This window comes from Myotis nattereri, assembly GCF_964212035.1.
Source record: "Myotis nattereri genome assembly, chromosome: 7".
Taxonomy (NCBI): domain Eukaryota; kingdom Metazoa; phylum Chordata; class Mammalia; order Chiroptera; family Vespertilionidae; genus Myotis; species Myotis nattereri.
Window position 1 is genome coordinate 6,392,142 of NC_138082.1, and position 27,697 is coordinate 6,419,838.

Here is a 27,697-nt window from a genome sequence, read left to right on the forward strand (position 1 = left end):
TTGCTATCTAATTTATACAATTCCTTAACTTACACAATATACACTATTCTTCTAAATTCTGACTACAAAATCTAAAGAACTAAACCAGATATGTTATGGTAACCTATTAAATGTATTGGTAACATTCATGTTCTTCCCTTATTTATAACCCTGGTGGTCAGCGCACATCATAGCCAGTGGTCGAACTCCCGAGGGGACAATTTGCATATTAGCCTTTTATTACGTAGGATGAAAGCGCAGTCTTTTTTACTTTATTGAGATGTTCAGTTTATGCAAGTAAAGGAACTGACTCCTGGTAACACTATAGTGCGAGAGAGTGTTTTCCATGAATACCTATTTTAGGAAGCCAGGATGCTTTCCAGGAAGAGAGTATCTGAGGGTAAAAAATGAAACCAGCCAAGCTGTCAAAGGTTTCAAGAGACAATATGTGCTTTAGAGCTAATGTAGGAGCTTGATTTTTATTGTCAATATGTGCAATTGGATGTGTTACCTTGTGGGTCTTCTGTACTGATGGTTATGGGGAAACAATGAAGAAAGCAACATGCATATGGATTTCTCTATTTGTGGATGGCCAGAAGAGAAACAATTCTACTTGGTAATATAATCTTATCAAATAATGTTTTATGAAGATTTTGCCTTTTGCCATCTTGTTTCACCAAGATACCCAAGTGATCCCTTAATCTCAATTTGAATGTTTATAGTGGAATATATACTTATATTCTGTAGGAGGCTACCACAATTGTAGCAAGGTACCATCTGTGTCCAAATATAGTTAAGAAATATCTATAAAGAAATCATAGAACTATAGCAATAAAGAAACAGATCCTGAGAAATAAGATTTATAAACTGATTGTTTGGCATTCAATGTCTGGATGAAATGTTATTTTAATTTCCACTATTTCCACCACCTGAAATTCCCTACATTTTGGAGATACATCCTTGTTGTACGGTTCACCTGTAGCTTGTCTCAGAGCCTTGTGTTTTGAAGGGCTGGGTTCATTCTTTATTACTATGACAAGGAGAAATATTATTACTTTCAGGAATACTTATCTGAATACATCTCTTACATTTAACTTAACGTTCTTTAAGATATGGACTATGTGCATGTTTCTTTATGTGGTTTTAAGAGACAGACATGACTTTTCCCATTCCACATATCCTGTAGGCAAGATGACCTACCCTTGAGTTCCTGCAACATTTCCAGTTTGTGCTCTTTGCCTGGGTGTCCTTTTACTCCCTAAGTGCTCTGGTTTAAATAATAAACGTAAGAAGGGAAAACAATCAATAAATTTGAAAACAGAAAATATGTATAGGGCTACTAGGTTATTATTTTTTAGTGAGTTTAATTAGTTTGTGTCTCATAATGACTTTAAGTTGTCAATTTATGTACATGGAGTTGTTTATAGTCTTTCCTCATTATCCTTTTAATCTCTATAATTTTTGTCTTCTCTCTTTTTTTCTTGGCCAGCCTGGTCAACAGTTCATGAGTTTTACTGATTTTCATTCGAAGAACTAGTTTTTGGTTTCATTGGCGAGAGAGAGACTCAAGTCCAAATAATTCTGTCACTTACTGGCTGTATGTCTCTAGGCAAATTACTTAACTTCTCCCAATCTCGGTGGTCTCAATGATAGAATGAGAATGTAAGTACTACATCTTCAGGTTACAGCTAGGATCAAGTGAGGCGATAGGTCACACAGATTCAAAAGATGATATACACTGTTATTACTACTCAATCAGAAATATCAGACAGCTGAACTGTGTGAGACACTTTAAAGAGAATACTCGTGTTTCTTCCTTATTATGTATTATCCTATTAAGACCAAAAGAATAACCTTAGGGAATGTAAAATGAAGCTGCAGCAACATCACCAGAACTTTGACCTTACTCTTGTTTGGTCAGTAGAATCTACTTTCACAAAGTTTTATTGGTGTGCCTGCTGCCAGAGATCTTATAAGAAGCACTAGAGGCCCAATGCATGAAATTTGTGCAAGGGGCTCCACCCACTGGTCATTCCAGAAGGTCATCCAGAAGGTCGTTCTGGAAGGTAGTTCTGCCGTCTGGTCTAATTAGCATATTAGCTCTTTATTATATAGGATTATTACTAAAGACGAATTCAACTAACAGATGGTATCTTCGCAGCCCTGGACCGATTCACCAGCTTATTAAAAACTAAGATGCCCTAACTGGTTTGGCTCAGTGGATAGAGCATCGGCCTGCAGATTGAAGGGTCCCAGGTTCAATTCCAGCCAAGGGCATGTACCTTGGTTTCGGGCACATCCCCAGTAGGAGGTGTGCAGGAGGCAACTGATCGATGTTTCTCTCTCATCGATGTTTCTAACTCTCTATACCTCTCCCTTCCACTCTGTAAAAAACCAATAAAGTATATTTAAAAAAAACACACAAAAACAACTAAGAGACTCCTCCAAATTCTAATCTTCACACCCAGAGCTAATACCTAACAAAGGTTTGGCTGTCCACGTGAGGTGAGAAACCGGTTAGTGAATTTGCCATTCTCATGTCTCATTGTCCCCACAAGATATGGAAACTAAATTTTGTGTGTTTGCACTTCTTTACCCACAGAGCACTTTTTCGACTCCGAGGGGAGGTGGTTGTAGGTAACTCTGCTGTCATTGGTGTATCTGAAATGTCAAGTCATTGCTAAGAAAGCACATGCCTTTTCCCGGCCTACAGACTGAATATGCAAATAGTCAAGGGAATGAGACACAGCTTCTTTCACAGACGTGTTCAAAATGTATTCGCTAATTTGCTCGTGTAACAAGGGCTTACCAAGCATCTACTGTGTGCCAGGCGTTGTATTTGGTGTTGACAATAAGAAGATCAAAATAAAAACAACAAAACTCCTGTCCTCAAATAGCCTACAGCAATGGTTCTCAACCTTCTGGCCCTTTAAATACAGTTCCTCATGTTGTGACCCAACCATAAAATTATTTTTGTTGCTACTTCATAACTGTGATTGCTATTGTGATGAATCGTCATGTAAATATCTGATATGCAGGATGGTCTTAGGCGACCCCTGTGAAAGGGTCGTTCGACCGCCAAAGGGGTCGCGACCCACAGGTTGAGAACCGCTGGCCTACAGTCTAATTAAGGGGAGATAAGACTCTGACAATTATAAGGCAGTGCAGTAAGTACTTTGGGAGGGAATAGAATGGCCTCACAGAAGAGGTAACATTTCTGTTGAGTTCACCATACTGACAAAAGGCAGGGCGAGCCTGGCAGCGGGCACAGAGTCTGCAATCACAAAGGTCTGCCAGGAGGCGTGAATTCCAGGTTCCCCTGGGGGACCTGGTGCAGATGAGGCTGGTGAATTAGGCTGAAGCCATGAGCAGTTTGGGCTTCATCCTGTTTGATGGAAAACTACTAGTTCAAAGGGGGGCCCTCTAAATGCTTCTTTAAGCAAGGGACTGAGAATCAGATTTACCTTCTTAAAGATCATTTTAGCAACATGAAGGATTTACTGGGAAGGGTGCTTGGAAAACCAGCTGTATGATATCATACTAAGAAAGGCTGTGATCCACATGGAATCCATGTGAAAAGATCTTGTTATTTGAATGGGGTCAACAATATAAAAATATTTTATCAATTGAAAAATCAAGAGGGAAATCAGGAAAAAGCAGACACTTAAAACAATAAAACAAACTTCTAATGTAATGAATTCTTGGGTATCCAGACTGGTCCTCCAGCAGATGAATTAGTTTACGGAAGACCATATTATTTCTCTAACGCTGTAAGTGCTTGAGTTAAGTGCTTATATGGTTTGCTGGATGGTAGAGAAAGAGAAAGGCACTAAATTTAATCAATACGGCTCCCTGACTGCTGCTTCATATGGAGATTGGAGGAGAAGGTGAAAACTCTCATTACCTCGAAGTGTTTGGATTATATGCCTCAGCTCTGCAGCTAAATCAGAGGTCGCTGCAAGAGAAAATGGACATACCGAGAGGATAATTGCTTTTTGCATTGGCTCTCCAAACTACTCCCCCCACTTTTCCTACCGAAAGCTTGGTTTGGCCCCTTCCTCTGAATAGTGTCTGCGGCGCTCCTCTCTCTCTCTCAGCGGAGGGGCTCGCGGTTGGATGGCCATGTCTCACAGCTGTGGTTTGATGGACATTCTCTCCCTCTCGCGTTGAGGCGCAGCTACCGGAGGAAATAGAATAATAACCAGATCGATGCAGTCAGGCCCTTGCTAAGCAAAGGAGGACCCATCCGGGATCTGACTGCATTCACTTGAGGGCTGAGGTTCTGCTCAGCTGCGCCCCAAGGATCGGCCTGGCGGTGGTAACAGGTGTTCTGTGCAGCTCGTGAAACGCAAAGCCGTGTGGTCTTTTCGCCGTAGAAAGCTCCGGGTTAAGTGTGAATCCCCAGTCTGACAGCAGAACCAAGAAACGGCTGCAGCTTTATTTTCAATACTTTTTTTCGTGTCTTAGCTACTGACAGATTCAGAAATATCTATTCACTTACAAGGCGAGAAATGGATTACCCGGAAGAGACACAAGACAAGCGAGCAGATTCCATACTCTTTCCTCCCCATCTGGCCAGCACAGGCGAGGCTGAAAAGGAGCTCGGTTTTTTTCCTTTAAGGGGAAGAATGTGTGAACTCCGTATGTTTACCCATTTTCATGCTCATAAACTATATGTGCTCTTTTCTGTTCAGAAGTTGCCTGATCCTTTCGTCCTCCCCAAACGGAAAGCGTTTCCTGATCTCGGACTCTCACCTGCCGCAGGGTGTGTGTTCGCCGAATCATCCAAACGCCGCGCGTTCGCGGGGACCGGACCGCTAACTGCAGAAGGAGACGGACCTGGGACTCCGGGAGAGGAGGGGGGATGGACTACAGGTCCCGGCGTGCGCCGCGTGCGGGCACAATGCCGCCCTGTCGTCATCCGGGTCACGGGGCTGCGCGTCCAGGGCGCGCCGCCGGATGCCGGATGCCGGTCTGGATCCCGCCCCGGGCGGAGGGCCCTCCTGGGCCGGGAAAACTACAGTTCCCGGCATGCCCTGCCGCGGGCGCGCCTGCCTACGGGACGGATCGCGCCCGGGAGCGGGTTGGTTTAAAACACGGATTTAGTTCTATGGAAACCGGCCCTCCTGCTGCGGGGCGGAGCCACAGGCGGACCGATGGACAGTGGGATGAGGCTGGGGGCCCTGGCGGCTGAGCCGAGCCCGGGTGCGGGCCCGAGGGAGGGAGTCTGCGGCTCGGAGAGGCCGCCCCCGCCCCCTGTCCCCCTCGCGGGCCGCGTCCGGTCTTGTCTCCGGACCTCAGGACGCGGCTTCATGGCGCCTTTGCATGGGAGGCCGGCGAGGCCGGTCGGAAGCGAAGGTCTTGCATCGCCCCGGCGGTGGCTGACGGGGGGAGGCCCGGAGAAGCCTCAGTCCCGGCCTGACACTGGGGGGAGGCATCGGGCTCCGGGACAGCCATGGCGGTGCGGATGGAGCTGGTGGGGTCACCTGTCCTGCCCCCGGGCCGCCTGTGACAACGCGGGTGCTAGGAATGGACCTTCTTCCCAGCGGCCCCCGGACCTGCCCCGGGGTTCCCCCCCCCCCCCCCCAGTGCCCCATGACCTGCGCGAGGCGCTGAAGATGGAGGAGCTTCGGCATCTGACCCTGATTTGGAAAAGCTCCCGTTAGTTCGGCTTGACCGCCCACACCCTCCTCACGGCCCTGCCTTGTCACCCGGTCCTCGAATCCTTCCTGTTCTCTGTTCCCCAGTGAAGCGAACATGTCTGGTGATGAGAGAGGCGGGAACTCTGCCAGCCAAACCCTAGGTCCTGATGTGTCTGAGAGCGGCGGAGAGGACAAGCTGGACTGCGATGCAGTAACAGACCACCGAGCAGCCTCAGTGGCTTAGAAAACACTAGAGGCCCAGTGCACGAAATTCATGCGGGGGGGGGGGGGGGGGGTGTCCCTTTAGCCCAGCCTGCACCCTCTCCAATCTGGCCCCCCGCGAGGATCAGGCCTAAACCCGCAGTCGGACATCCCTCTCGCAATCCTGGACTGCTGGCTCCTAACCGCTCACCTGCCTGCCTGGTTCTGGTTGCCCCCATCTGCTCCCTCCCTGCTGGCCTGGTTGCTCCTAACTGCCCCCCCCCCAAGCCAGCCTGGTCACCCCTTACTGCCCCCTCTGCCGGCCTGATTGCCCCTAACTGCCCCCCCTTCTGACTGGTCACCCCCAACTGCCCCTCCTGCCAGCCTGGTCGCCCCTCTTGCCCCCGCCCCCCCACCTGCCAGCCTGGTCACCCCACACAGCCTGCTGTTCAGTCGTTTGGTCGTCCCTCACTAGCCCCCCTGCGGGCCTGGTCGCAGGCAGCCATCTCTGAGGGCATGAGGGTTAATTTGCATATTCCCTCTTTATTATATAGGATAGGCTTATTGCTCAGTCGCACTGGATGTCATGGTTGTGCTTCATGTCATCTTCCCTCTGGGATCTGGCAGGCCCTGTCTGGGATGTTGCCCATCTCATGCAAAGGCGGGGAGGGGAGGAGAGATGGAGACAGTGAATGACAAGTTAGTTCTTTAAGCGCCACCCACATTTCATTGGCCAAAACAGGACACAGGACCACCTCTGAGCTCAACAGGACAGGGGGTGCAGTGCCACCACAGGAAGGGGCGGGGCTGTGTTGAGAAATAATAGAAGCTACTGCACTAACGTCGTGACTTTAATCTCAGGTGCACATAGAAGCTACGATAACCAGACCCGTTGTCTCTCCAACCTACATCAGTGCTACAGCTTCTGAAACAGTCACAGTCCTGGAGCAGAGGATGAGGATCGTTGAGGAACAGACCAGTTCTCTGAGGGATGACCTAATCATGTTGGACTTCGGTGCAAAAAGGTAACAGGTGGACATGAACTCGCTCGCTGCAGGCTGAAGAACTTCGCGTCACTGGTTATTAATAAGGTGTCCCGGGGTGCGCTGTTTGGCAGATGAAACAGGTGTTTACAAAAGAACTGAGAAATAATAGCTTCCAGTTGCATCCTGTGAGAGAGCTACTACCACGATTCCCCTGAACAGATATTCGATATCCCGTTTACTGTCGACACCTGATTTAAAACCAACATGTAATTTTTTGTGTAATGAGAAAAAAGTTTGGTTCTTATTTTGTAAATCAAAAATTGGCTTTGTTAGGTTAGGTGGACATCTAACCTTGATTCATGCCATTAAGATGGACATTTTCTTTTCCCAGATTTATTGTAAATTAAAAGAGAGGTTTTAGGTCTTAAAATTTTATAATTTAGAATGAGGTACTCAAAAAAATTGTTTTTTTTTTTTCTCCCCTTGTGCTGCTAAAGAAGTTATTACCATTAAATGTTGGATTATCAATGGCCTGAGAAATCTAGGTGCAAAAACACCCAATATCAGATTTACTGGTATGATTTATTTAAAAGTACACACAGGCATACCTTGTTTTATTGCACTTCCTAGATAATGCTTTTTTTTTTTTAAATTGAAGGCTAGTCCCTCCACCAGCAAAAGGATTACAGCTCACTTGATTGTAGTACTTGCTTTATTGTTGTGGTCTGCAACCAAACCTGCAATATCTCTGAGGTGTGCCTCTATGTTTCCTGTGTGCCTCTCATAAAGACCTAAATTAGTCTAGTTGGTATTATAGCACCCATAGAGTAAAAAACTCTTCAGCAGTTAAAGATTAAATGTTTATACATGTTGAGTATGTTGGAACAGGAAAGGAGTGTTTATTCTAGCCTTGTTTAAATATTTTTTTAAAAATGTGAGTATATTGCTTCCATGCTAACTTTAATTCTTAGTTCACTATTACAGAATTAGACTTTACCATGTTTTATGTATCACTGCTTTTTACATACAAAAAGTTTATGAAAAGTTCATATAGAAATAAGCAGCCATTAGAAAGTCAGTGATCTTTGCCCATCCCACATAGTTTTTCCTTAATACTGCTCTCTACATGTAAATGTGGAGGGAATGACAGCTGCTTGTTAACTAAGTGTGATTTTTATTCTTAGTAGAAATAGTGCATTGTCTCGCTGGTGGCGATGCCGGTCGTACCCATTGCATTGCATAATTTTGTTGTATTGGGATCTTTGTCCAGAAACCAGTTTGAAACCCCAGAGTGTTTAGAAGCACCTAAGAACCAGAACATCACTAGTCCTATCCAGAGTGAAGTAACTTGTTCGGGGAAAACGGATATTTTGTGGAAGAACTGTGAGTTTCTGGTGAATCGGATGTGCCACCTGGAAAGCCTCATCCAGTCCTTGAAGATGAATATCTTTTGTCTGCAGACTGAGAGGGACACGAACCCACAGAAAGCAGGTAGAGAGAAGAGGGCCGTGGGAGTGCGGTGCTGTGTGCGTGCCTGATGAGTGGACGATGCTGTTCCTTCCTGCGCGTCCGCTGCTCTCTGACCCTCCCGTGCTGTCTGGCAGCGTTTCTGAAGGACCGGCTGAACACAATACAGGAGGAGCACTCCCAGGACCTGAAGCTGCTGCACCTGGAAGTGCTGAATTTGCGCCAGCAACTCAGAGACGTGAAAGAGGAGGAAGACAAGGCCCAGGACGAGGTGCAGAGGCTGACTGCCACGCTGGAGATGGCCTCGGAGACGAAGGTTTGGGTCGAGAGCTCTGAAACACACTCGCAGCAGGAGTTGGTTGGAGGAGGCAACAGGCCTGTCAGACTGACTTTTAAAAATAGGTGGTGTTGATGTGAGGATTCTCGACATTTAAAATGTATCTACATGGATAACTTAAACGAGGTGTGCTATCAGTAACTGAGTACTTATAGAGCCCTTACACTGTGCACACGGCTGAGGGCCCAGCGATATGAGGTAGTCTGTGCTCTTTAAGGGCTTCTCTGCCACCTGGGAGAACAAGGCATAGCTTGAAAAATGAAACAGAGACCAAATAAAGGCGTGGAATGTCAATGGACAAGTATAGGGCAGTAAGCGAATATTGAAGAGTTTTGTGTTGGATGGGTTTGAGAGGGCGCATATGCCCTATCTTTTCCTCTAGAATAGGTCAGGGTAGGCTTCCAGAAAGAGGTTTTAGAAGACGAAGTGGTGAGGTGAGGGCATTTCAAGTCGCACACACACAGGCAGCAAAGAATAAAGACAAGGAAAATAAACTAACAATTTTGTTTTCCCGCCACAGGCTAGGCAGTGTAATAGATGTTGAACAGGTTATTTTGTTTAATCCTCGCAAAACCTGTTGATGTAGGATATTATTGTCCCCATTTTAATGATGAGAGTACTGGGGGCCGAGAGAAGGCACTTCTCCAAGATCATACTTCCCTGTCTTCTTCCCATGACCCAGGTTTGAACCTAGATCTTTCCACTGGGTGCAGTTAGGGGGAAATGCATCAACTAGCCTGACAGGAGTGAACATTTGTCTGTGGGAAATAAGTTGGAAATTGGCTCAGGGTCACATTATAGAGCAGCGGGCGCCAACCTTTCGGTCCTCACAGACCAACAGTGCTCCGTGGACCACCAGTTGGCGACCACTGTTACAGGAGGGTCTCAGAATCAAGAATGAGTAGTCGGGTTTGATTGGAGGGGGTGATTAAAGTTTTGGATACGGCAATGACGTAAGGAACAATAATCTGGCAGAAGTGTGGGGCAATGATTACAGGGGGAGTCAGGAGAAGAGCTGGGAGGCCGGGAAAGACTTAGGAACGCATTGCATTATTGGAGGCGTGAGCCTTCCTAGTTCTGAGTTAGGGTCGTGGCATTTAAGAAGGGGATGTTCTGAGAAGATAGATGTGCTAGAATATGGTGCTGGGTAGGGCCTGAAAGTAGGAAAGAGGACCAAGACGACTCCTGAGATTTCACGTACGTGCTGCCTTTAGTAATAATATAGAAGAGAATCCATTGTGAAAGTCGTGTTTTTCATCCTGAACTCCTAAGCATGCGTCATCTTGAGCCTAGCAGAGTATAGTACTTAAAGAAGTAGGAATATGCTCTGTAAGAAAAATTTCTATCAGTTCCCAGGCTCTCCTCCAGTTATTAAATCATACATAGGAAGTGAGTGTGACTAATCCCTTTTTATGATCTAGACGGAAAAATTATAGAAGTCATGAACCAAAGTAATAATCTCATCATAATGGCTTCAGACTCACAATGAGAAGTATTGATAACTGTATTCAGAATAGCATTTATAGGTTGCCAGATAGAAGTCTAGATAGTTACTCCCTGCCATTGCAGATCACTTAGAACCCTTTCTTCTTCTATTTTAGAAGAATGCAGCCATTATGGAAGAGGAGCTGAAGACCACAAAGCGTAAAATGAACCTTAAAGTTCAGGAGGTAAGATAAAAAGATGCTGGAGGGTGCAGGGGGCATTGGAATTGCATGAGAAAAGTCAAGAAAGTAGAATGAACAGAAACCTTTGAAGAAGGAAATATGTGACTGTGTAATAGGAGGAGTTAAAAAATACGTCACATGACATTTAAGTGAAAGCGCCTGCGTTTTGGCATAAGACTTCCTTTTGCCTCGATACAGCCATAAAGCAGAGCCCGGAGGGAAATGGTTACTGCAGAATCCATGCGGTTGCCCGTTACTAGAGTAACTGAGCACCATCATACAAAGACCTTTCAAACTGCAGTTCTGTTTAAAGTAAAAAGCTTTTAGTCAGCCTGCTCATCTAATTTTACTGTGAAACCTCCATTTCAGCCTGAGTTTTAGGAGATAAAACTCTGTTGATTGGGAATTGTGAAGCAGGTGGCTGCTAAAAGTTGTTGGTCTAAAACTTTGAAAATAGAAGAGTTACTCAGTATACACAGTGGCCTAGAAACCTCAATATTAATATGACTTCATAAAATCAATGGCATGTTGCAATTCCCAGTTTAAGCTGGAAAGAATCTTCTTACCTCATGATAGAAGAGACTCTTTCTTTTATCTCTGATTCACTTTACTGTCATTTACTGAGAGAATAAGGTAGTGGACCCCAATTCTTGAGTGTCAGTATTGTCTGCTATTTAAGTTACTTCAGTATTTGTTTAGACCTTTACATCTCAGAACAGAATGAAATAAGCTTTCAGAAGTATGTTTATAATACTATGGGATTAAAATATATAGATGAGGAAATCAAAATATAGGGAAATAAGATTTAAAAATAGATAGCCAGAAAGAAACACAGAAAATCCATATCCTAAGGTATGATATTAGTGTTTTTCAAACTTTTCCACAACAGCCCATTCTAAGATATCTATTTACACTGCAACACTGCCCACATGTACATGCACACAGACGTTTATGAAGCGGCACTTACTGTTTCTTATTCTTTGCTGTGCTTGCTCATACTTGCTTTGTATTCTTTGTTTTTCCTTTTCCAAGTGCTGCTTGCAGCTTGTTAATGAGTCTTGACCTGAAATTTGGGAAACAGACTTACACTATAGGATAAAAACAACAAATTTGACTCTATTTCTTGGAAGATTACGCATTAGAGAAAAACAGAAGCCTGTTTCTGAGTAGTCATAAGCTAGTGAAGGATGTTTGGGGGCGAGATGGCATGTCTGGCAAACTTCCCAAGTGACTCTGACCTTTGTTAAGCTGCTCTGATGTTCCTGGGTCTTGCCTAACTGCACTGTTGCTCTGTAGCTGCGGAGACAGCTGTCTCAGGAAAAGTGCCTGAGGACTTCTCTTGAGAACTCTGGATCGGCCATGCTGCTCAAAATACAAGAGATGGGGGCAGCAGTGGAGGTGGAACGCAAGCAGGTAGACATCTTTCCTCTCCTTATGTTTAGGAAAGAGAAAAGCTGACCATTTTACCTATTAGCCTATAGTTTTGATAATTTCCTTTAGATTTATTAAATTATTAACTTTTCTTTATGTTACTACTATTTTAAATATTTTAAATAAGAAAGGACCTGCTATCATTCAGTTTGACACTCAGTTCATGAACGAGGGAGCTGAGGACCAGAGAGATTAATTTGCCTCAGGCTTTGAGAGGTGAATGCGTAGCTCCTGGGACAGGATCCTTCCCACCACATCATTAATCTCTATCCAGAGTTTGACCTTAGAAGGCATTACCCTGGCCTCATGGTATTTGTATGTGATGTGGATAGGAAATAAAAATTAAACTGAGCTAATACTTAGAGCAGAAAATACCAATAAGTAAAATAATCAGGGATGTGTTTACAGGTCTGTTTTCAAGTCTCACAATTTATTTTAATATACTGTTTTTGCCTTTATCATACTTGTTATTTGGAGTACCTATCTGTAATTTAGAATATTTTTAATTCTAAGCAATTTAAGGCAATTAGTAAAAATGCAGACTTATACCCTGGCCGAGTGGCTCAGTTGAATACCTATCATGGGAATATATAATCTTTACTTTAACCTAATATTATTTTAACTAATCATTATGTAATTAACAATTAATAACTTAATTATTATGTTATCCATTATTTTAACTTAATTATTTTGATGGCTGTCCTGCACAATAGAATTACAAAGAGAATTCCTAAGGAATTTGTAAGTGGTCCTTTATTGCTATGACTTGCACTGCCAGTATGGTAGCCACGAGTCACGTGGCTATTTAAATTTAAATTAAAAATTTTTAAAAATTAAAAATTCAGTTTCTCACTCACTCTGGCCGCATTTTAAGAGCTCGACAGTCACTGTGACTGTGCCTGCTGTGTGGTGTGCACAGGGAGCTCCATTGGCCAGCATGGCTGAGGCCCCGCCTCTGTGGAGATCTCAACTGTAACGTGGAGGCGAACTCCCTTCTCCTCCAGTGATGCCTCACACATGTGCTATAAGGTAGTTTATTAGAATCTTTACCTTACAGAAAAGGAGTTTTTCTTGTACAATTTCAGGTACAAATTTTGCAGCAAAACTGCCTGTCCCTACGCAGTTCTATACAGAACACTCAAGAACTACTGGCACGGGAGCAACAAAAGAAAGGAGAGTTGGAGGCTGCTGTCTTACAGCTCAAGTCTGACCTAAGTATGGGAATAGGTGCTAGAAATTACACTGTAGTTAGTTTTTTGAGATTTTATGCAAAAACTCTTCAGATCCCAAATTCTTGAAGTGGCCAGTGTCATTAGTATTTCCCATGGGCCTGAATGTAAAAAAAATGCCGATTGCCTTTCCGTCTGTGGCACTGAGCAAAGAGAATGTTGGTGACCCTCTTAATTGTAAACTATTTTTATTTAGATATTTTTTTCAAATTTATTTAAGCGTTTGTGGACTTGGGAACATTTGGTTTCTAGAATCTAGATTGAATATTGGATAATGGAATGTTAATAAGGAAATAAAGCCATTAATCCTTGCTAATCTACTGATTCTAATCATTTATCATGTCAGACCCATCATTCTTCAAGTTACCAGTTTATTTTGGTTAACCTCTATTTATAGAAATGGATGTAAGGTGCCTTGGAGCTTAGATTAATCTTCTCATTGTACAGATGCATAAACCGCATCCTTAGAGGTGTCAGAGCTAAGAAATGGAAGAGTCTAGACTTGATCCCAGGTTTCTCAGAGTCATGCTTCTTCAGCCCATCAGCCCTTACCCTGCTGCTGTTTTTATTTTTATATATTTTTATTGATTTCAGAAAGGAAGGGAGAGGGAGAGAGAGAAACATCAATGATGAGAATCATTGATCCACTGCCTCCTGCAACCCCCTACTGGGGATCGAGCTCCCAACTGGGGCATGTGCCCTTGACCAGAATTGAACCTGGGACCCTTCAGTCCACAGGCTGATGCTCTATCCACTGAGCCAAACCAGCTAGGGCTATTGTTTTTAATACATAGTTGTAAAGTAGTTTTCAGATAGTCTTGGCTCTAGAGATCACAGAGTTACAGGAATGTGCCTCACATATGAATACACTTCAGTGGTTTACACAGAACTTTCACAGTAATGACCTCATATAACATGCATGCTTCCCAGAGTTACAGAAGGAATAAATGGTGAAATGTGGCTGAACCTGGATCTCTTGACTCCAGGCCCAGTGTTCTTGCTAGTGTGCCTTCTCTGCTCGCTGGCTGTGGCAGGGGCAGGGAATACCAAAAGGGAAAATGAAAATTATGAAAAACAGAGCAAAGGGCAACCCATTCAGGGTTCTGACTTACTGCTTTAGCAGAAAGTACGCTTTTTCCTGATAGTTGTTGAGTAGTGAGTTATTCAGTGACATTCTCACTGATGATGCCCCAAGATAATTTCTGTCTTCCTATGATTGCATGGCTACGAAAATGTGTTACATTGTATGGTGCTACCGCATTATCTCATTCGAGCCTTCCAGCAGCCTTGTGAGAAAGATAAGAAAATAGAAGCCATTTAAAAAAATAAGATCGCTATCCAAGGACCCACAGTAAAGAGGATAGCTGGGACTAAAACTGTTCCCCTCTTTCAGTCTTTGGTTTTATTTTCACCCTACATACTCTCTGTAGTTGAAAGTCTTTTTCTCCACACAAAATCCTCCTGAGCTCCAGATGGAATGTTACTGCCAACTAAGCATCTATACATGGTGCCTTTCAGCTGCCTCAGAACGCATGATGAAGACACAAGTATTACGGTCCTTGTTCATTCTGTCCCCAAACCTGCGCCGCACCGTCTTCCCTGCTGCCCCAGTCTGAACGCTAGATATTTTCGTGGATTCATCTGTCTGTTGCCTTTGTCCTACCTGTCCCCCACCATGACCTGACAAGTTACCCCTGCTTGTTACTTCATGAGTCCGCTTGCCCTCCGCACCCCACTGTCATTACCTTAGAGCCAGCTCTCATTGTTTTACGCTGTGGTTACTGCCACAGCTACTAAACTGACCTCCCTGTCTCTGTGAGCCTCTGCTAGAGGGATCTCTTGAAGAAAAAGCTTCTGGTTGTGTGGCCCCTGGCTGAAAGTCTCTCAGATTCATCATCACCTGTGCATGGGGTGAAATGTGACCTCATTTCCCTTAGCGTGGCTCTGGATCAGTTTCTTGATAATTTCCTGGCTTAGTTTCTATAAAGAAGTGTTAGAAATACTTGTATCCTCCTTATTGCCACAAAACACAAGCAAAAAGAAAGAAAATCAGAGCTTCTAAGAGAAAACATACTGTGCGGTTTCAGTGTAGTTGCACTGCGTCATTATCATCGTAGTGATGTGGACTCTGTTTTTAGTTTCTAGAGATGACCTTATTTCCAAGTTGGCTGAAGAAAATAAGGTAAGTTCTGAGGCGGGAGAGTGCAGAGGTGTCTTTCCTCTCTTCACTAAGCGATCGTTCCTCACTCGTGTTGGTTTATAGTCCTGATTCTTCTAAAATCTTTATTTTTAAAAAACTTGGTGTGAGTTGCATGTTCAGAACAATTGTCAACCAGATCTTTTATTGATCTTTTCTATTTTTTAAAGTTTCTATTTCATGTATTTCTGCTCTAATCTTAACTATTTCCTTCCATCTGTTTACTGTGGGCTTGTTTGTTCTTTTTCTCGTTCCTTTAGGTGTAGAATTATATTGTTTATTTGGGATTTTCTTGTTTCTTGAGGTAGGCCTGTGTAGTTATGAACTTCTTTCTTAGAACTGCTTTTGCCACATCCTATAAATTTTGGAAAGTTGTGTTTTCATTTTCATTTGTTTCAAGATAGTTTTTTTAAATCTCTTGTTTGACTTCCTCTTTGATCTGTTGGTTGGTTAGTAGCGTGTTGTTTAGCTTCCACATATTAGTGTTTTTTTAAGTTTTCTCCCTGAAGTTGATTTCTAGTTTTATGCCCCAGTGATCATAGAACATGCTTGAAATCACTTCAGTTTTTTTGGATTTATTGAGACTATTTTTGTGGCCTAATAATGATCTATCCTGGAAAATGTTCTATGTACGCTTGAAAAAAAAAATGTGTATTCTGCAGTTTTCAGATGAAATGTTCTATAAGTGTCTGTTAAGTTGATCTCGTCTAATGTAATATTTAAGGCCATTAATTTTTTGGTCTGGATCTATCCATTGATGTGAGTTGGGTATTAAAATTCTCTACTATTGTATTACTGTGGATTTCTCCCTTTACATCCACTATTAACTACTTTATATATTTAGGTGTTATTATATTGGGTGCATAGATATTTACAATCATTGTAACCTCGTTTTGGATTGACTTTATAATTATGGATGTTCTTCTTTGACTTGTTTTACATTTTTTGTTTGAAAGTCTAATTACATTTTGTCTAATGTAATTAATGCTATTGCAGCTTTCTTTTCATTTCTGTTTGCATGGAATATCTCTTTCCATCTGTTCACTTGCAGTCTGTATGTGTCTTTCCATTTGAAGTGAGTCTCTTGTAAGTAGCAAATAGGTGAGTCATGATTTTCAGTCCATTCAGCTACACTGTGTCTTTTTGTTGGAGCATTTAATCCATTTACATTTAGAGTAATTAATGATAAGTATGTATGTATTGCCATTTTGCTAATTGTTTTTGTTTTTTCATAGTTGTCTTCTGTTCCTTTCTTCTTGATCTCTTCCATGTAATTTGCTGTTTTCATTTAGTGTTTTGTTTAGGTTCCTTCCCCTTTGTTCTTTGTGTATCTTGTAAGGTTTTGGGTTTGTGGTTACCATGAGGTATATGTATATCATTGTTATCTATAGCACTCCATTTTAATGTGATAGGTGTTTTAAGTTCATATACAGGGTGTCCCAAAAAATGTATACACACTGTAACATCTGATAGATAGCTCAATTTTTAAAATGAAATGTATTTTAACGAACACTACCTTTATAATTATTCAAAGTATGTGTAGTCATTTTTTGGGACATCCTGTATATTCTATAAGGACTACATTTTTACTCCTCCTCTTCATGATTTATGTTATTGATGTCATAGTTTAGATTTTTATGTTGTGCAAACACAAAGTACTTAATTGTTGTTTGAGTTGAGTTTGATACTTTTTTCTTTAAACCTTCATAGCAGCTTTTTAAGTGTCTGATTTGCTGTATTTATTGAATATTTAGCTTTACCTGTGAAGTTTTTCTTTCTCATCTATTCTTATTTCTGGTTATGGCCTTTCCTTTTCTACTTAAAAAAGACCCTTTCACATTTCTTGTAAAGCTGGTTTAATGGTAATGAAGCCCTTTAGTTTTTCTTGTCTGGGACAGAGCAGGTATTTTGAGAGAGATGCATGTAATAGTAGATCATACATGTAAAAGAGAGAGAAAATGTTTTCTCCTATAGAATGTGCAGATGTCTCTCAACCAGGAACATGAGAAAAATGCATATTTGAGGTCTGAAATAATATCCCTTCATGAAGCAGCAGAGAAAGTACAGGTAAGTCTTCTCATTTCTCTAGTTTCTTAGATGTTACTTAATTCTGTTCAGTTACGGAACCGAGAGCCAAGATTTATCCTGATTATATATTTTCATACCATTGCCATCATCCAAATTTTAATTTTCATAAGATCTACTTCATCTGTGAAATATTATCAAATTAACTACATTTCTCATTTCACTCTCCAAATTCCTATGACACATGAGTTTATGAGATATACTGCTAGGTCATGCACTAGTTCATACTTTGCCTTTGTTTGCTTTCTAATTTACTCTTTAAATAGTATATACCTTTCTTTCCTCTTATAAACTTACAAGCAGTTCAGTGTCAAGGGCTGTGTCTAATACTTTCTTTTATGCTCTGTAGCAAATAGCACAGTAGAGATACCTCATAAATGCTGGCTGGATTTTGGAGGTGGTGTGCCCTTTTTCTATGGGATAGTAGTTCCAAATTTCACTGATTTTTTTACATATGTATGTGTATGGAGAAGAGTCACCAAATATGCAGGCAGACAAGTTCTCAGAGGGCCCTATGAGTTCTACAAATATACTCATTTTAGGAATTTTATGAATTTTGCAGCAAGCTGGGTAAATAATAAATCTTGATTTTTTTTTTTTGGCTAATAGAGCTATAAAATTATAGAATTGTCAAATTAGAGTGGGGCTAAAGAAAGGCATTAAAATGAAAAGTTTTTTAAAGAGGTTTTATATATATACAGGGTGTTCCAAAAAATGTATACACACTTTAACAGCTGATAGTTCAATTTTGAAAATGTATCTTAATAAACACTGCCTTTATAATTATTCAAAGTGTGTATATATATTTTGGGGGGATACCCTATATATAAAATTTGTGTTTTTAAGCTAATTCAGTATCTTTGATCAGTTATGAATGAAACCCTATCAAATGACTTTCTGGAGCCTCAGCTTTTAATATTATTTCTAACACTCAGGTAGAGCAGAAAAGGGTGACACAGACTTTTCAAGAACAAAACTTACTGCTGGATGCAGCCCATGCCAATATCACAAGTGAGCTGCAGAATCTTAAGAATGAGAAAACTCAACTCCAGGCACATCTGTAAGTCACTAGTGGGCAACTTCTTATGCATCTTTTGTCCTTGCATTTGTACTTCTTATCTTGAATGGGAACCTTTAATTCTGCGTTTGCTGGGCCAGGCGCTGTGCCCTCAGGAACTAGTTCTGTGAGAACATGGTGACGCCTGAGAGCAGTCGGCAGGTGTGGTCTCGAGAACATCCGTCTCTGCGGGAGACCTCTCATGCCGCTTTCCTGCCTCCTTGGTCTTTCCTGTAGCGACCACTTAATCCTCGAGCACAACCAGTGTCTCCAGAAGGCCCAGGATGCTGAGAAGAGGACAGCGGTGCAGAAGGAGCTGCTGGAATCAACTATCGCGAGACTGCGAGGGGAACTGGAAGCATCGCTGCAGGAGAAGGAGAGCCTTCAGAGAGAGGTGGGTGGAGGCAGGTTTAGGCGAGCTCCTCGTGCTTTCAGTTGTATCTTAAGTGTCAAAGACCAGAAAGACCACCCAGATGCAGTTGGTCACAGTTGCTCATTAAATAAATATTTAGGTGGCTAATCTGTCTTTTAGCAAGTGAAATAGTCTGTGCCAAATAGAATATCCCCTTACGCAGCACTAGTGAAGCTAACTAATAGTCCACACACATCCTCGTGTTAGCTTAGGGGTCAGATTTTTAGAAATTGATTTCCCTGAGGGAGTGAATAATGTAGGTTAGGGGGAACAGCCCTGTCTCCCTAGTTAGGAAGGACTAGCAGGGTCTGACATGCAGACGTGTCTTTCTAATTGCAGGGCTGTTTGTGACGTCTGCTTTGCCTCAGAGACTCCCTGAGTGGCCCTTTTTCTGAGGAGGTGCCATCTCGGCAGTGTAGGTATTCATTGCACGCAGGGTGCGTCTGCTGTAGTGGCGCCTGCCGCTGCTCCAACAGTGACCCACTTCTCCTTCCCCCTTGGGCAGGTGAATAAAAACGAGCAAGAAAAAGCACAAGAAAAATGCAGTTTGGAAAAGGAATTGGCTAAATACAAGGTATTCCACATTTTATTTCATCTTCTCCTGTATCACTGCCATCTGTATCAGTTCATCTTAATGACAAGATGGGCTATTTGGTTGCGTACCAAGGCGCGGGGGCTAGAGAAGCCGGGAAGCTGCTGCGGCTCCAAGCACTCAGTCCTGCAGCTCGTGGAGCGGGCTCCCGAGTGGGCGTCCGGTGTTCCCCAGGGAGTCATCACTGCCCCCCTCTGTCCACTGAGCGGCTTAGCCAGGAGGTCCCCTGAGCGGGGCTCATGGTCAGGTGGGAGGCCAGGGTGACTGCTGGCCATGCTGTTTTTTGTTTTGTTCTGTTTGTTTTTTTAAACTAACTTCGGCTTCCTAAGTACCGATTAGCACCTGCCACTTTATCTGCAAGGTCCCCTTTTCTGGGTTCTAAAAAGATAGCATTGGCCAGAGAAACAAATACAATTATTATTAAAGTAAAAAAAAAAAAAAACACCCAACAATATTTAAAACATTGCTGCTTGCATTTCAGAATTTGAAGAGAGTTAAGGTTATGCATCACTGTTATCTAGAGAACATATCTAGAGTGTCAAGAACTCGCCTGCCCCAGACAGTAGGTCCAGCAGCAGATGTCAGTCCAGACGCCAGGCCTGGCTGTCCCTTGGCTTCTGACTGAACTAACGAGCTTTTGTATGACCAGATATGTGAGCAGTTTTACGTTTTCATTTCTCATTTAAGAATTGGGAACAGCCGAAACCAGTTTGGCTCAGTGGATAGAGCGTCGGCTTGAGGACTGAAGGGTCCCAGGTTCGATTCCGGTCAAGGGCATGTGCCTGGGTTGCGGGCACATCCCCAGTGGGAGGTGTGCAGGAGGCAGCTGATCGATGTTTCTCTTTCATCGATGTTTCTAACTCTCTATCTCTCTCCCTTCCTCTCTGTAAAATTTATCAATAAAATATATTAAAAAAAAAAAAGAAAAAAAAGAATTGGGAACAAAAGCAAAGCTAAGTTCTTAGCCCAAGCTCAAGTACCATTCACCAAGCTGGCAGGGCCCCCTGTGATTTAGTCTCTCATACCGAATAAATTGAAAATAGTCCACCGTAAAAGTCACTGAATGAACTAACTCCTTGGGGGTCAGGACTTTGTTGGTGTCAATTTGGCCCAAACAGGCTTTTTAAATTTTGGAAAACTGGTGACTACTATTAAATTCATGAATGCTTTTTGCTTAAAAATATTAGTGAATGTTACAGGGCTAAGGCAAATGCTGCATTCTGTGATTTAAAACAGCATTACTTTGCTTGTCTGATTTCAATTGTCTTAATGTAGGCCGAGTGTAAGGCGATGGGACTGGAAGGTACTTGCTTCTTAGAGTGGTTGTATTAGGCAGTGGTAATGCTTTTAGAGTCCTATTTTTTTTGGTCTAAATTGATTTTTTAACGTGTATTTGTAAAGCTCTGGGTTTTTGGAGTCAGGTTTACTGAGTGGTAATTTACATAGTGAAGCTCACCCTTTTCTGTGTTTGGCTCTGAGTTTTGGCAGCACGTGCAGGCATGTGATTACCACCAAAATCAAAATGTAGAACATTTCTCTTGTCCCAGAAAGCTCCCTGGGTCCTTTGTAATCAACCTCTTCCTCCACCCTGGTACCCACTCATCTGCTTTTCTGTCCCTGTAGTTATCTTTTCCAGAACCTCCTATAAATGAAATCATACAGGATGGTACAACTTAACTCTGGCTGCTTCTATTTAGTGTAAAGCCATTTTGCTGTATCATAGTTTGTGTTCCAACATATAGATGTATCACAGTTTCTTTACCCTTTGTCAAATGAAGGACATCTGGGTTGTTCCCTGTGTAAATATTCACATGTGAACATATATTTTTATTTCTCTTGGATAAATATCGTGAGTTGGATTTCTGGATCCTGTGGTAAGTATATGTTTGAATAACAGACTACTCAACTGTTTTCCAAAGGATGTGTGTCATCTTGCTCTCCTACCAAGACATATGAGTTGCAGTTTCTCTCCATTCTTACCAACACTTGGTATTGTCAGTGCTTTTTGGTTTAGCCTTGTAACTGGTGAGCAGTGGTATATGATTGTGGCTGTAATTTGCATTTCTCCAATGACTAATAATAGTGAGCATCTTTTCATCTGCTTATTCGCCATCCACAACTTGAATTGTCTCTTCAGATCTTTTAACCATGTTTAATTCAATTGTTTGCTTTCTTACTATTGATTTTTCAGAGATTTTAAAAATGTAGTTTCATATTAATTCTTAAGAAAAAAATTATATTTATATATACATACAAATATTTTATCAGGTATATGTGTTATGTATATTTTCTTCCATTTTATGCCTTGTCTTCTCATGTTCTTTCAAAGAGCAGTTTTATATTTTGGTGCTTAGTTTATCAATCTTTCAAATTCTGTGGATCATACTTTTTGTGTCATATCTAAGAAATTTAAACTAAGATCACAAAGATTTTCTCCTTTGTTCTTCTCTATAAGGCTTATAATCTTAGGTTTTACATGAGGTCTATGATCCTATTCAAATTAATTTTTGTATATCATTCAAGGTACGGTTCAGGTGCATGTTATTGTCAGGTGGATGTCTGATTGTTCTAGTACCTTGTATTATTGAAATATAATTATACTATAAATTCACCTTCTTAAATTATACAGTTCAGTGGTTAGTATATTCACAAGTTTATGCAAATATCACTGCTCTCTAATTCTAGAAGCTTTTTATGCAAAAAGAAACCCAGTACCCGTTAGCAGTTACTCCCTATTCACCCCTACCCCGGCCCTGGCAACTACTGATTTCCTTTCTGTCTCTGGCTTTATCTCTTCTGGACATTTCATATAAATGAAATGAATGTAGACCAGTGTGTATATAATCTTTGGGGTCTGGCTGCTTTTCACTTAGCATGATGCTTTCGAGGTTTATCCATATTATAGCATATGTCAGTACTTGATTCTATAGATAGCTGAATAATATTCACTGTATGAATATACCATATTTTGTTATCCATTCTCAATTGATAAACATTCAAGCTGTTCTACTTTTCAGCTACTAAGAATAATGCAATGAATAATGAATGTTTGTACAGTTTTTTGGTGAGCATATATTGTTAATTTTCTTTGGTATATTTTCCCCAGGAGTGAAACTACTGGGTCACGTGATAATTCTGTTTATCATTTTAAGAAACTGCCAAACTTTTACAAAGAGACTACCATTTTACAATCAGTCCCACCAGCAGTGTATGAGGATTCCAGTATCTCCTCATCCTCATTTATACTTGTCATTGTCTGCTTTAAAAAACACACAAAAAGTATCACACAAACAGCAGTCACCATCCTCATAGCTCAGTTTTGTGTCAGCAAATGTTAAAGGATGTTCATGATTCCAAGATTTTCCAAGACTGGGCTCCCCAACGCTTACATGGGATGTACTTGCTTAAAAAAGGAAAATGTCTGGACATACCTCAGTAGCTTTTGCCACTTACTCTATTGTTTCAAATTCCACAAGGCAAATTCCTTTGGCTCTCCAGTAGATGTATAGTGTAGGCTACTTATATAAACAACATTGCCGCATTTCCAAAATACTCTTCCAGTCCAGCTGCAATGAGCAGTTTTGTAAGTAACTCCTATGTTAAATCAGAAGCAGTATTAAGTAATGTAAGCACTCCTACTAAGGTCAGTCGGTTTTACTTGAATATTACAAAAATAAATTAAAAATTTATTCTACCCATCTTACTGGATGTGAAGTATCTCACATCCAGTTGTTTCATGTATCAGTACTTCTTTTCTTCTAATGGCTGAGTAATGTTTATTGTGTATATATTCAATTGACTCATGAACAACATGGGTTTGACCTACCTGGGTATACTTATACATCAATATGAATTATTTCTCTATTTTATTTCGCTTTTTTTCAAAATTTTTCTCAACAGTATGTTGTAATTTTCAGCATATCAAATATTGAACATATGTTTTTAGATTTGTATCTAAGTATTTCATGGGTTTGGGTAATTACTCATATTTAAATAAATGCCAAGTATCAGAAGAACTTCTATTTCTAGTAAATGTAAACTGTGTAAATTTATAATAACCCTTCTGCTGAATACTAGAAAAGTTGAAAAAATATAAAAGAAAAATCATTTTAAAAATCATCATAGCGCGATCGGATTGAAAATCCCCAGATATAAAGGTAGAGAACATGTTCATAAGATACTTTCTATTTTACAGTTGGAAATGTCATGTTTAAATAAGTTAATATTTTTGGATCTGGCATAAGGAGTCTGTGTATAGGTGGTAAATGGATTTCTTTTCTCCTTTTGTGTTTCAAAGGTAGATGTAAACTCATTAACCCACAGCCTGCAGACTCTGGAGGAAAGGAATAAGGACCTGGCTGATCAGTTGGCTTATCTGGAGCTTCAGCAAGATGAGGCCGATTACCATGGGGTGGGTATAAAAAGGTCAGTCTTCAGTAGGAAGTAATGACTAATGAGTTTTTAAAGAGAGACCTGAGGTCAGGAGATGGGCTTTCCTTTCTTTCTTTCTTTCTTTCTTTTTCTCTTTCTTTCTTTCTCTCTCTCTCTCTCTCTCTCTCTCTCTCTCTCTCTCTCTCTTTCTCTCTTTTCTTTTCTTTTCTTTTCATTTATTTCCTTTTCTTTTCTTTCTCTCTTTCTCTCTTTTAGTAAAGCAGCAGATGGGGTTCCTGCAGCCAAGGCCAACCACTGACAGGAGCCGCAGGCACTGAGCAGGTCAGCAGCTCAGACAGCACAGGAGAGCTTTCCCCCTGTTTGTATTTAAGAAAGGAAATAGGTGTGTGCGCGGCTACCCTAACACTGCACTTTGCGTGAACACACCTGGATGGGGGTGCAGGCCTTTGGGGTGGAGCGCAGGCTGACAGGCGAACTTGGGTCCAGCAGCGCTCGCCTTTCTGCAGGTGCTCAGTGCTTTAGGTCTGTTAGGATTACCTGTCACAGTGCGACTGGCAGCAAAGGAAACTCTAAGGTGTGGAGTATTGGTTAACACTGTTTCTTTGGATTAGACCCCTACTTTCTCCGAAATGGTCTTCATGAATTCACAGTATCCACCAGTGCTCGGGAACAAATCAAGTTGGTGGTTGGCTTCCACATTTTTGAGAAGTTAAGCCAGGAGGCAGCAGGGATTGCCTTAGCTCAGTTTCCCCGGCCCTTTCCCAGTGTAGTAGGCACTGTGTATGTAAGTACATCCTGTGGAGGCTCCAGGCCTACCTCTCCAGGAGCACAGCTCTCCCCCCTCTTTCTCTCTTTCTCTCTCTTTCTCTCTCTCTCTCTCTCTCTCTCTCTCTCTCTCTCTCCCTCCCTCCCTCCCTCCCTCCCTCCCTCCCTCCCTCCTCCCCTCCCTCCCTCCCTTCCCTCCCTTTCCTTCCATCCCTTTCCTTCCCTCCCTTCCCTTTCCTTCCTTTCCTTCCTTTCTTTCTTTCTTCTTACACAGATGATCTATAATGCTGAAAAGCACAGAGATTGCTAATGTTTTAAAAACATCTGCTCTTCTATGAATTGTGAAGAAACTTGTATTTTCCCCATCTGACAGTTTCCTCCATTACATCATCAGTTGTAAGTTTGATTTCTAAAAGCTATTTAACAAGGCCAGTGCATTACAAACAAATGGTAAAGTTCTTAAAACATCTTCTCCCTGTGGTAAAGGGGATTTAAAGAGATGATTGGTCTGTGAAGAGCGAATATGTTTCCTATGTGCCTTTGAATACCTGAATACTTGAAATTTAATTATTGCTTCTATAACATGCAAATAAGCTTTGGAAATTCCATGGACGCCCTAATGTGAGTCTATCTTAATCTGAACTAAATTCTCTCAAACTGTGTCATAAGCTGCTCATTGCTTCAACTATGAAAAGTTACAGCGTGACTGTAAGTCCTTGTACATTTTCATGGCTGTAGAGCCAGCCTGCCTGGGTTTTCCAGTCTCGGCTGAGATTCTTGATGCTGCTGCCTAACCTTCCTGAGCCTCAGTTTCCTAAATCTGTCAAAATGGGGATCATCATACTATTATTAGGAGGTTGAGGGTTGTTCAGGGGGTTACGTTAACACATGTAATGCATATATCAGACATCTAACATTTATTGAATTCTTGGTATCTGAATTGACCCCGGGTAAGAAGGCCTTGAGCTTCTATTGGAGCGACTAGAGGCACTGGCTAATTCCCGGGGTCTCTCGGGCCAGTCCTCCCTCCCCCAGACTAAAGATTCCTCCCTGCCCTTGGCCTGTTGGCCAGGTCTCAGCGGGGCTTCTTCCCCATTTCCTTTTGGCTTGGAAGACCGCCTCTCAGCCTGCCCCACCCCCGTGAGCAGGCCTGTGGCCTTACCTTATTCCTGACTTTGACAGATCTTGCCAGTGATTTGGTCCAAGTTGATTCTTGCCTGCAGACCACACTTCTTGATAAGGTCTCCCAATGAGAGCCCACCACTCCAGCCTGCAGACCCGTGTCTGTCCACTTAGAATCTGCTCTGACCACGGCAGCTGGGAAGCTCTGCAGTTGGCTGTAGCAGGCTGAGGAATGAGGTCGAGATTCCAGGGTTATTTTTTAATCCTAACAATACTGTTAAACCTATTTCCATTCAGTGCTGGCAGTGTAATTTGTTCTTTGAGAGTTCACACTTGAAATTCTCCATAAAAGCTTCCTTGTAGTCTAACCTCTTATTGACACACTTGAGATGATACACATGAGTGTGTGTTGTGTATGTCCTCCCACCCTCGACCCCCCTCAGGTGTGAACTCAGGCAATCCTGGTTTCCACCCTTGACTCCATTTGTGTGTGACCTGGGCAGGTTCTTAACATATGTGGGGATCTTCCCTAACTGGGGTTCCCACGGCACATTGCATACCCATACCAGAATAACTGCTACATGGATGAGAAATTGACCTGTTCATGCGTCTGCCTTCACTCTTCTAATGCAGGAACAGGAGTTACTAATCTTTATACTCCCTGGCCTAGTGCCTAATACATAGGAGGTGTTGAAGAAACATTGATGGGGAGAACACAGGATCCTGTCTGCCCTGCGGATGGGGAGGATTAAATGTGTGTAGTGTCCACCACAGGACCTAGCATACAGTTTCCCCACATAAATACTGTTCTCTTACTTTTCCTCACACCTTCTAATTTTAAGTTAGTTTGTGCCATTTCAGCCTTTAATAATGGTGTAATTAAGCCCATTCCCACAGGCAGTCATGCAGGAAACCTCCGTGAGAAAAGAGTTAAATGTGGGAAAGTGGCTATTCCTGATTTCAAGTTAAATGACTATCCTCCCATCTTTCTTTTGGGTTCTAAACATTTCAAATAGTACCACCAGACAAAAATATAGGCCCCTGTGCAGCTAGAGCATTAATGACTTGAAGTTAAACAAGAAGTTAATCTTAAAACAGGAAGATGTTCGTCAGTGTACCATTGGCAGGTGTCAAAGTTGGTTCCATCTGCTGGGGACCCGTCATACTAGTTGTTAAATATTTTGAATAAGATCCTTCTTATAAAATAGCTTTGCCAAGATGCAGTATCTGCTGTTTTTATGTATTCTTCTAACAGCTTCGGCTAACTTTCACAGCTTACCTGGATTTTTTAAATGATTTCAGAAATCATTTTGTGGCTTTCTTGGCAACCTGCCTTTGAGACCTTAAGGTAATTTGTTTGCTTCCTGCTTTTCCCAGGAGTAAGCCTTTGTGTTTGAGTTACAGTGTAACCACTTGCATTTTTCTTTGTAACCTGTTTCTTAGGTGCTTTGCTCTGCATATTTAATAACCTTTATAGTATATTGCCTAGATTACTTAAGCAGCGGTTGCCTTCCACTACTCAGAATTGGAGCTGTTTACTCATTTAAGTGGTCTTTCTCTAATCTTTGGTCTTCCATTGATTCTCTTAAGTACAGGGCCTATTCAAATAATCTGCAAACAGTAATTTAAGTTACTGCTTTCACATTGATTTTCCTTTGACAACTGGAACCATTTCTTTTTGTCATAAATTTTAATAAGTGACCATGTGTCCAATATCAGATTTTTATTTTGCTTGGATAGTTTTCTCTTATTGCTTTAGCATTCTCTTTAGTGGCAAAAGAAAGTCTTTTAAAGGTGTATTTAAAATATTAATAGAATTTCGATATGCCTTTTGCCTAAAAGAGAAAATTTTATTGAAGAAAAAGGTGCTATTATTTTTTTAAATTCCTAGACACCTTTTAAAAGAGACCCAGACCATCTAAGTCAGCGGTTCTCAACCTGTGGGTCACGACCCCTTTGAGGCTCGAACGACACTTTCACAGGGGTCGCCTAAGACCATCGGAAAATATATATAATTACATATTGTTTTTGTGATTAATCACTATGCTTTAATAATGTTCAATTTGGCCCTGACTGGTTTGGCTCAGTGGATTGAGCGTCGGCCTGCGGACTCAAGGGTTCCAGGTTCGATTCCTG

At 41.8% G+C, this 27,697-nt stretch overlaps 1 protein-coding gene across 1 annotated transcript in view; it reads left to right on the forward strand.

Moving 5' to 3' along the window:
- The first annotated feature begins 6,318 nt into the window (after positions 1-6,318).
- CCDC150 (coiled-coil domain containing 150) overlaps positions 6,319-27,697 on the forward strand; it is a 42,317-nt gene continuing 20,938 nt past the window's right edge. Inside the window, exons 1-10 of the mRNA XM_081095708.1 lie at positions 6,319-6,847; positions 8,079-8,299; positions 8,413-8,591; positions 10,214-10,282; positions 11,576-11,692; positions 17,111-17,203; positions 18,157-18,281; positions 18,516-18,672; positions 19,196-19,264; positions 23,580-23,693. Of these exons, the coding sequence (XP_080951834.1) occupies positions 6,777-6,847; positions 8,079-8,299; positions 8,413-8,591; positions 10,214-10,282; positions 11,576-11,692; positions 17,111-17,203; positions 18,157-18,281; positions 18,516-18,672; positions 19,196-19,264; positions 23,580-23,693 (1,215 nt within the window). The 5' untranslated portion in view covers positions 6,319-6,776. The remainder of the gene's footprint in view (positions 6,848-8,078; positions 8,300-8,412; positions 8,592-10,213; positions 10,283-11,575; positions 11,693-17,110; positions 17,204-18,156; positions 18,282-18,515; positions 18,673-19,195; positions 19,265-23,579; positions 23,694-27,697) is intronic.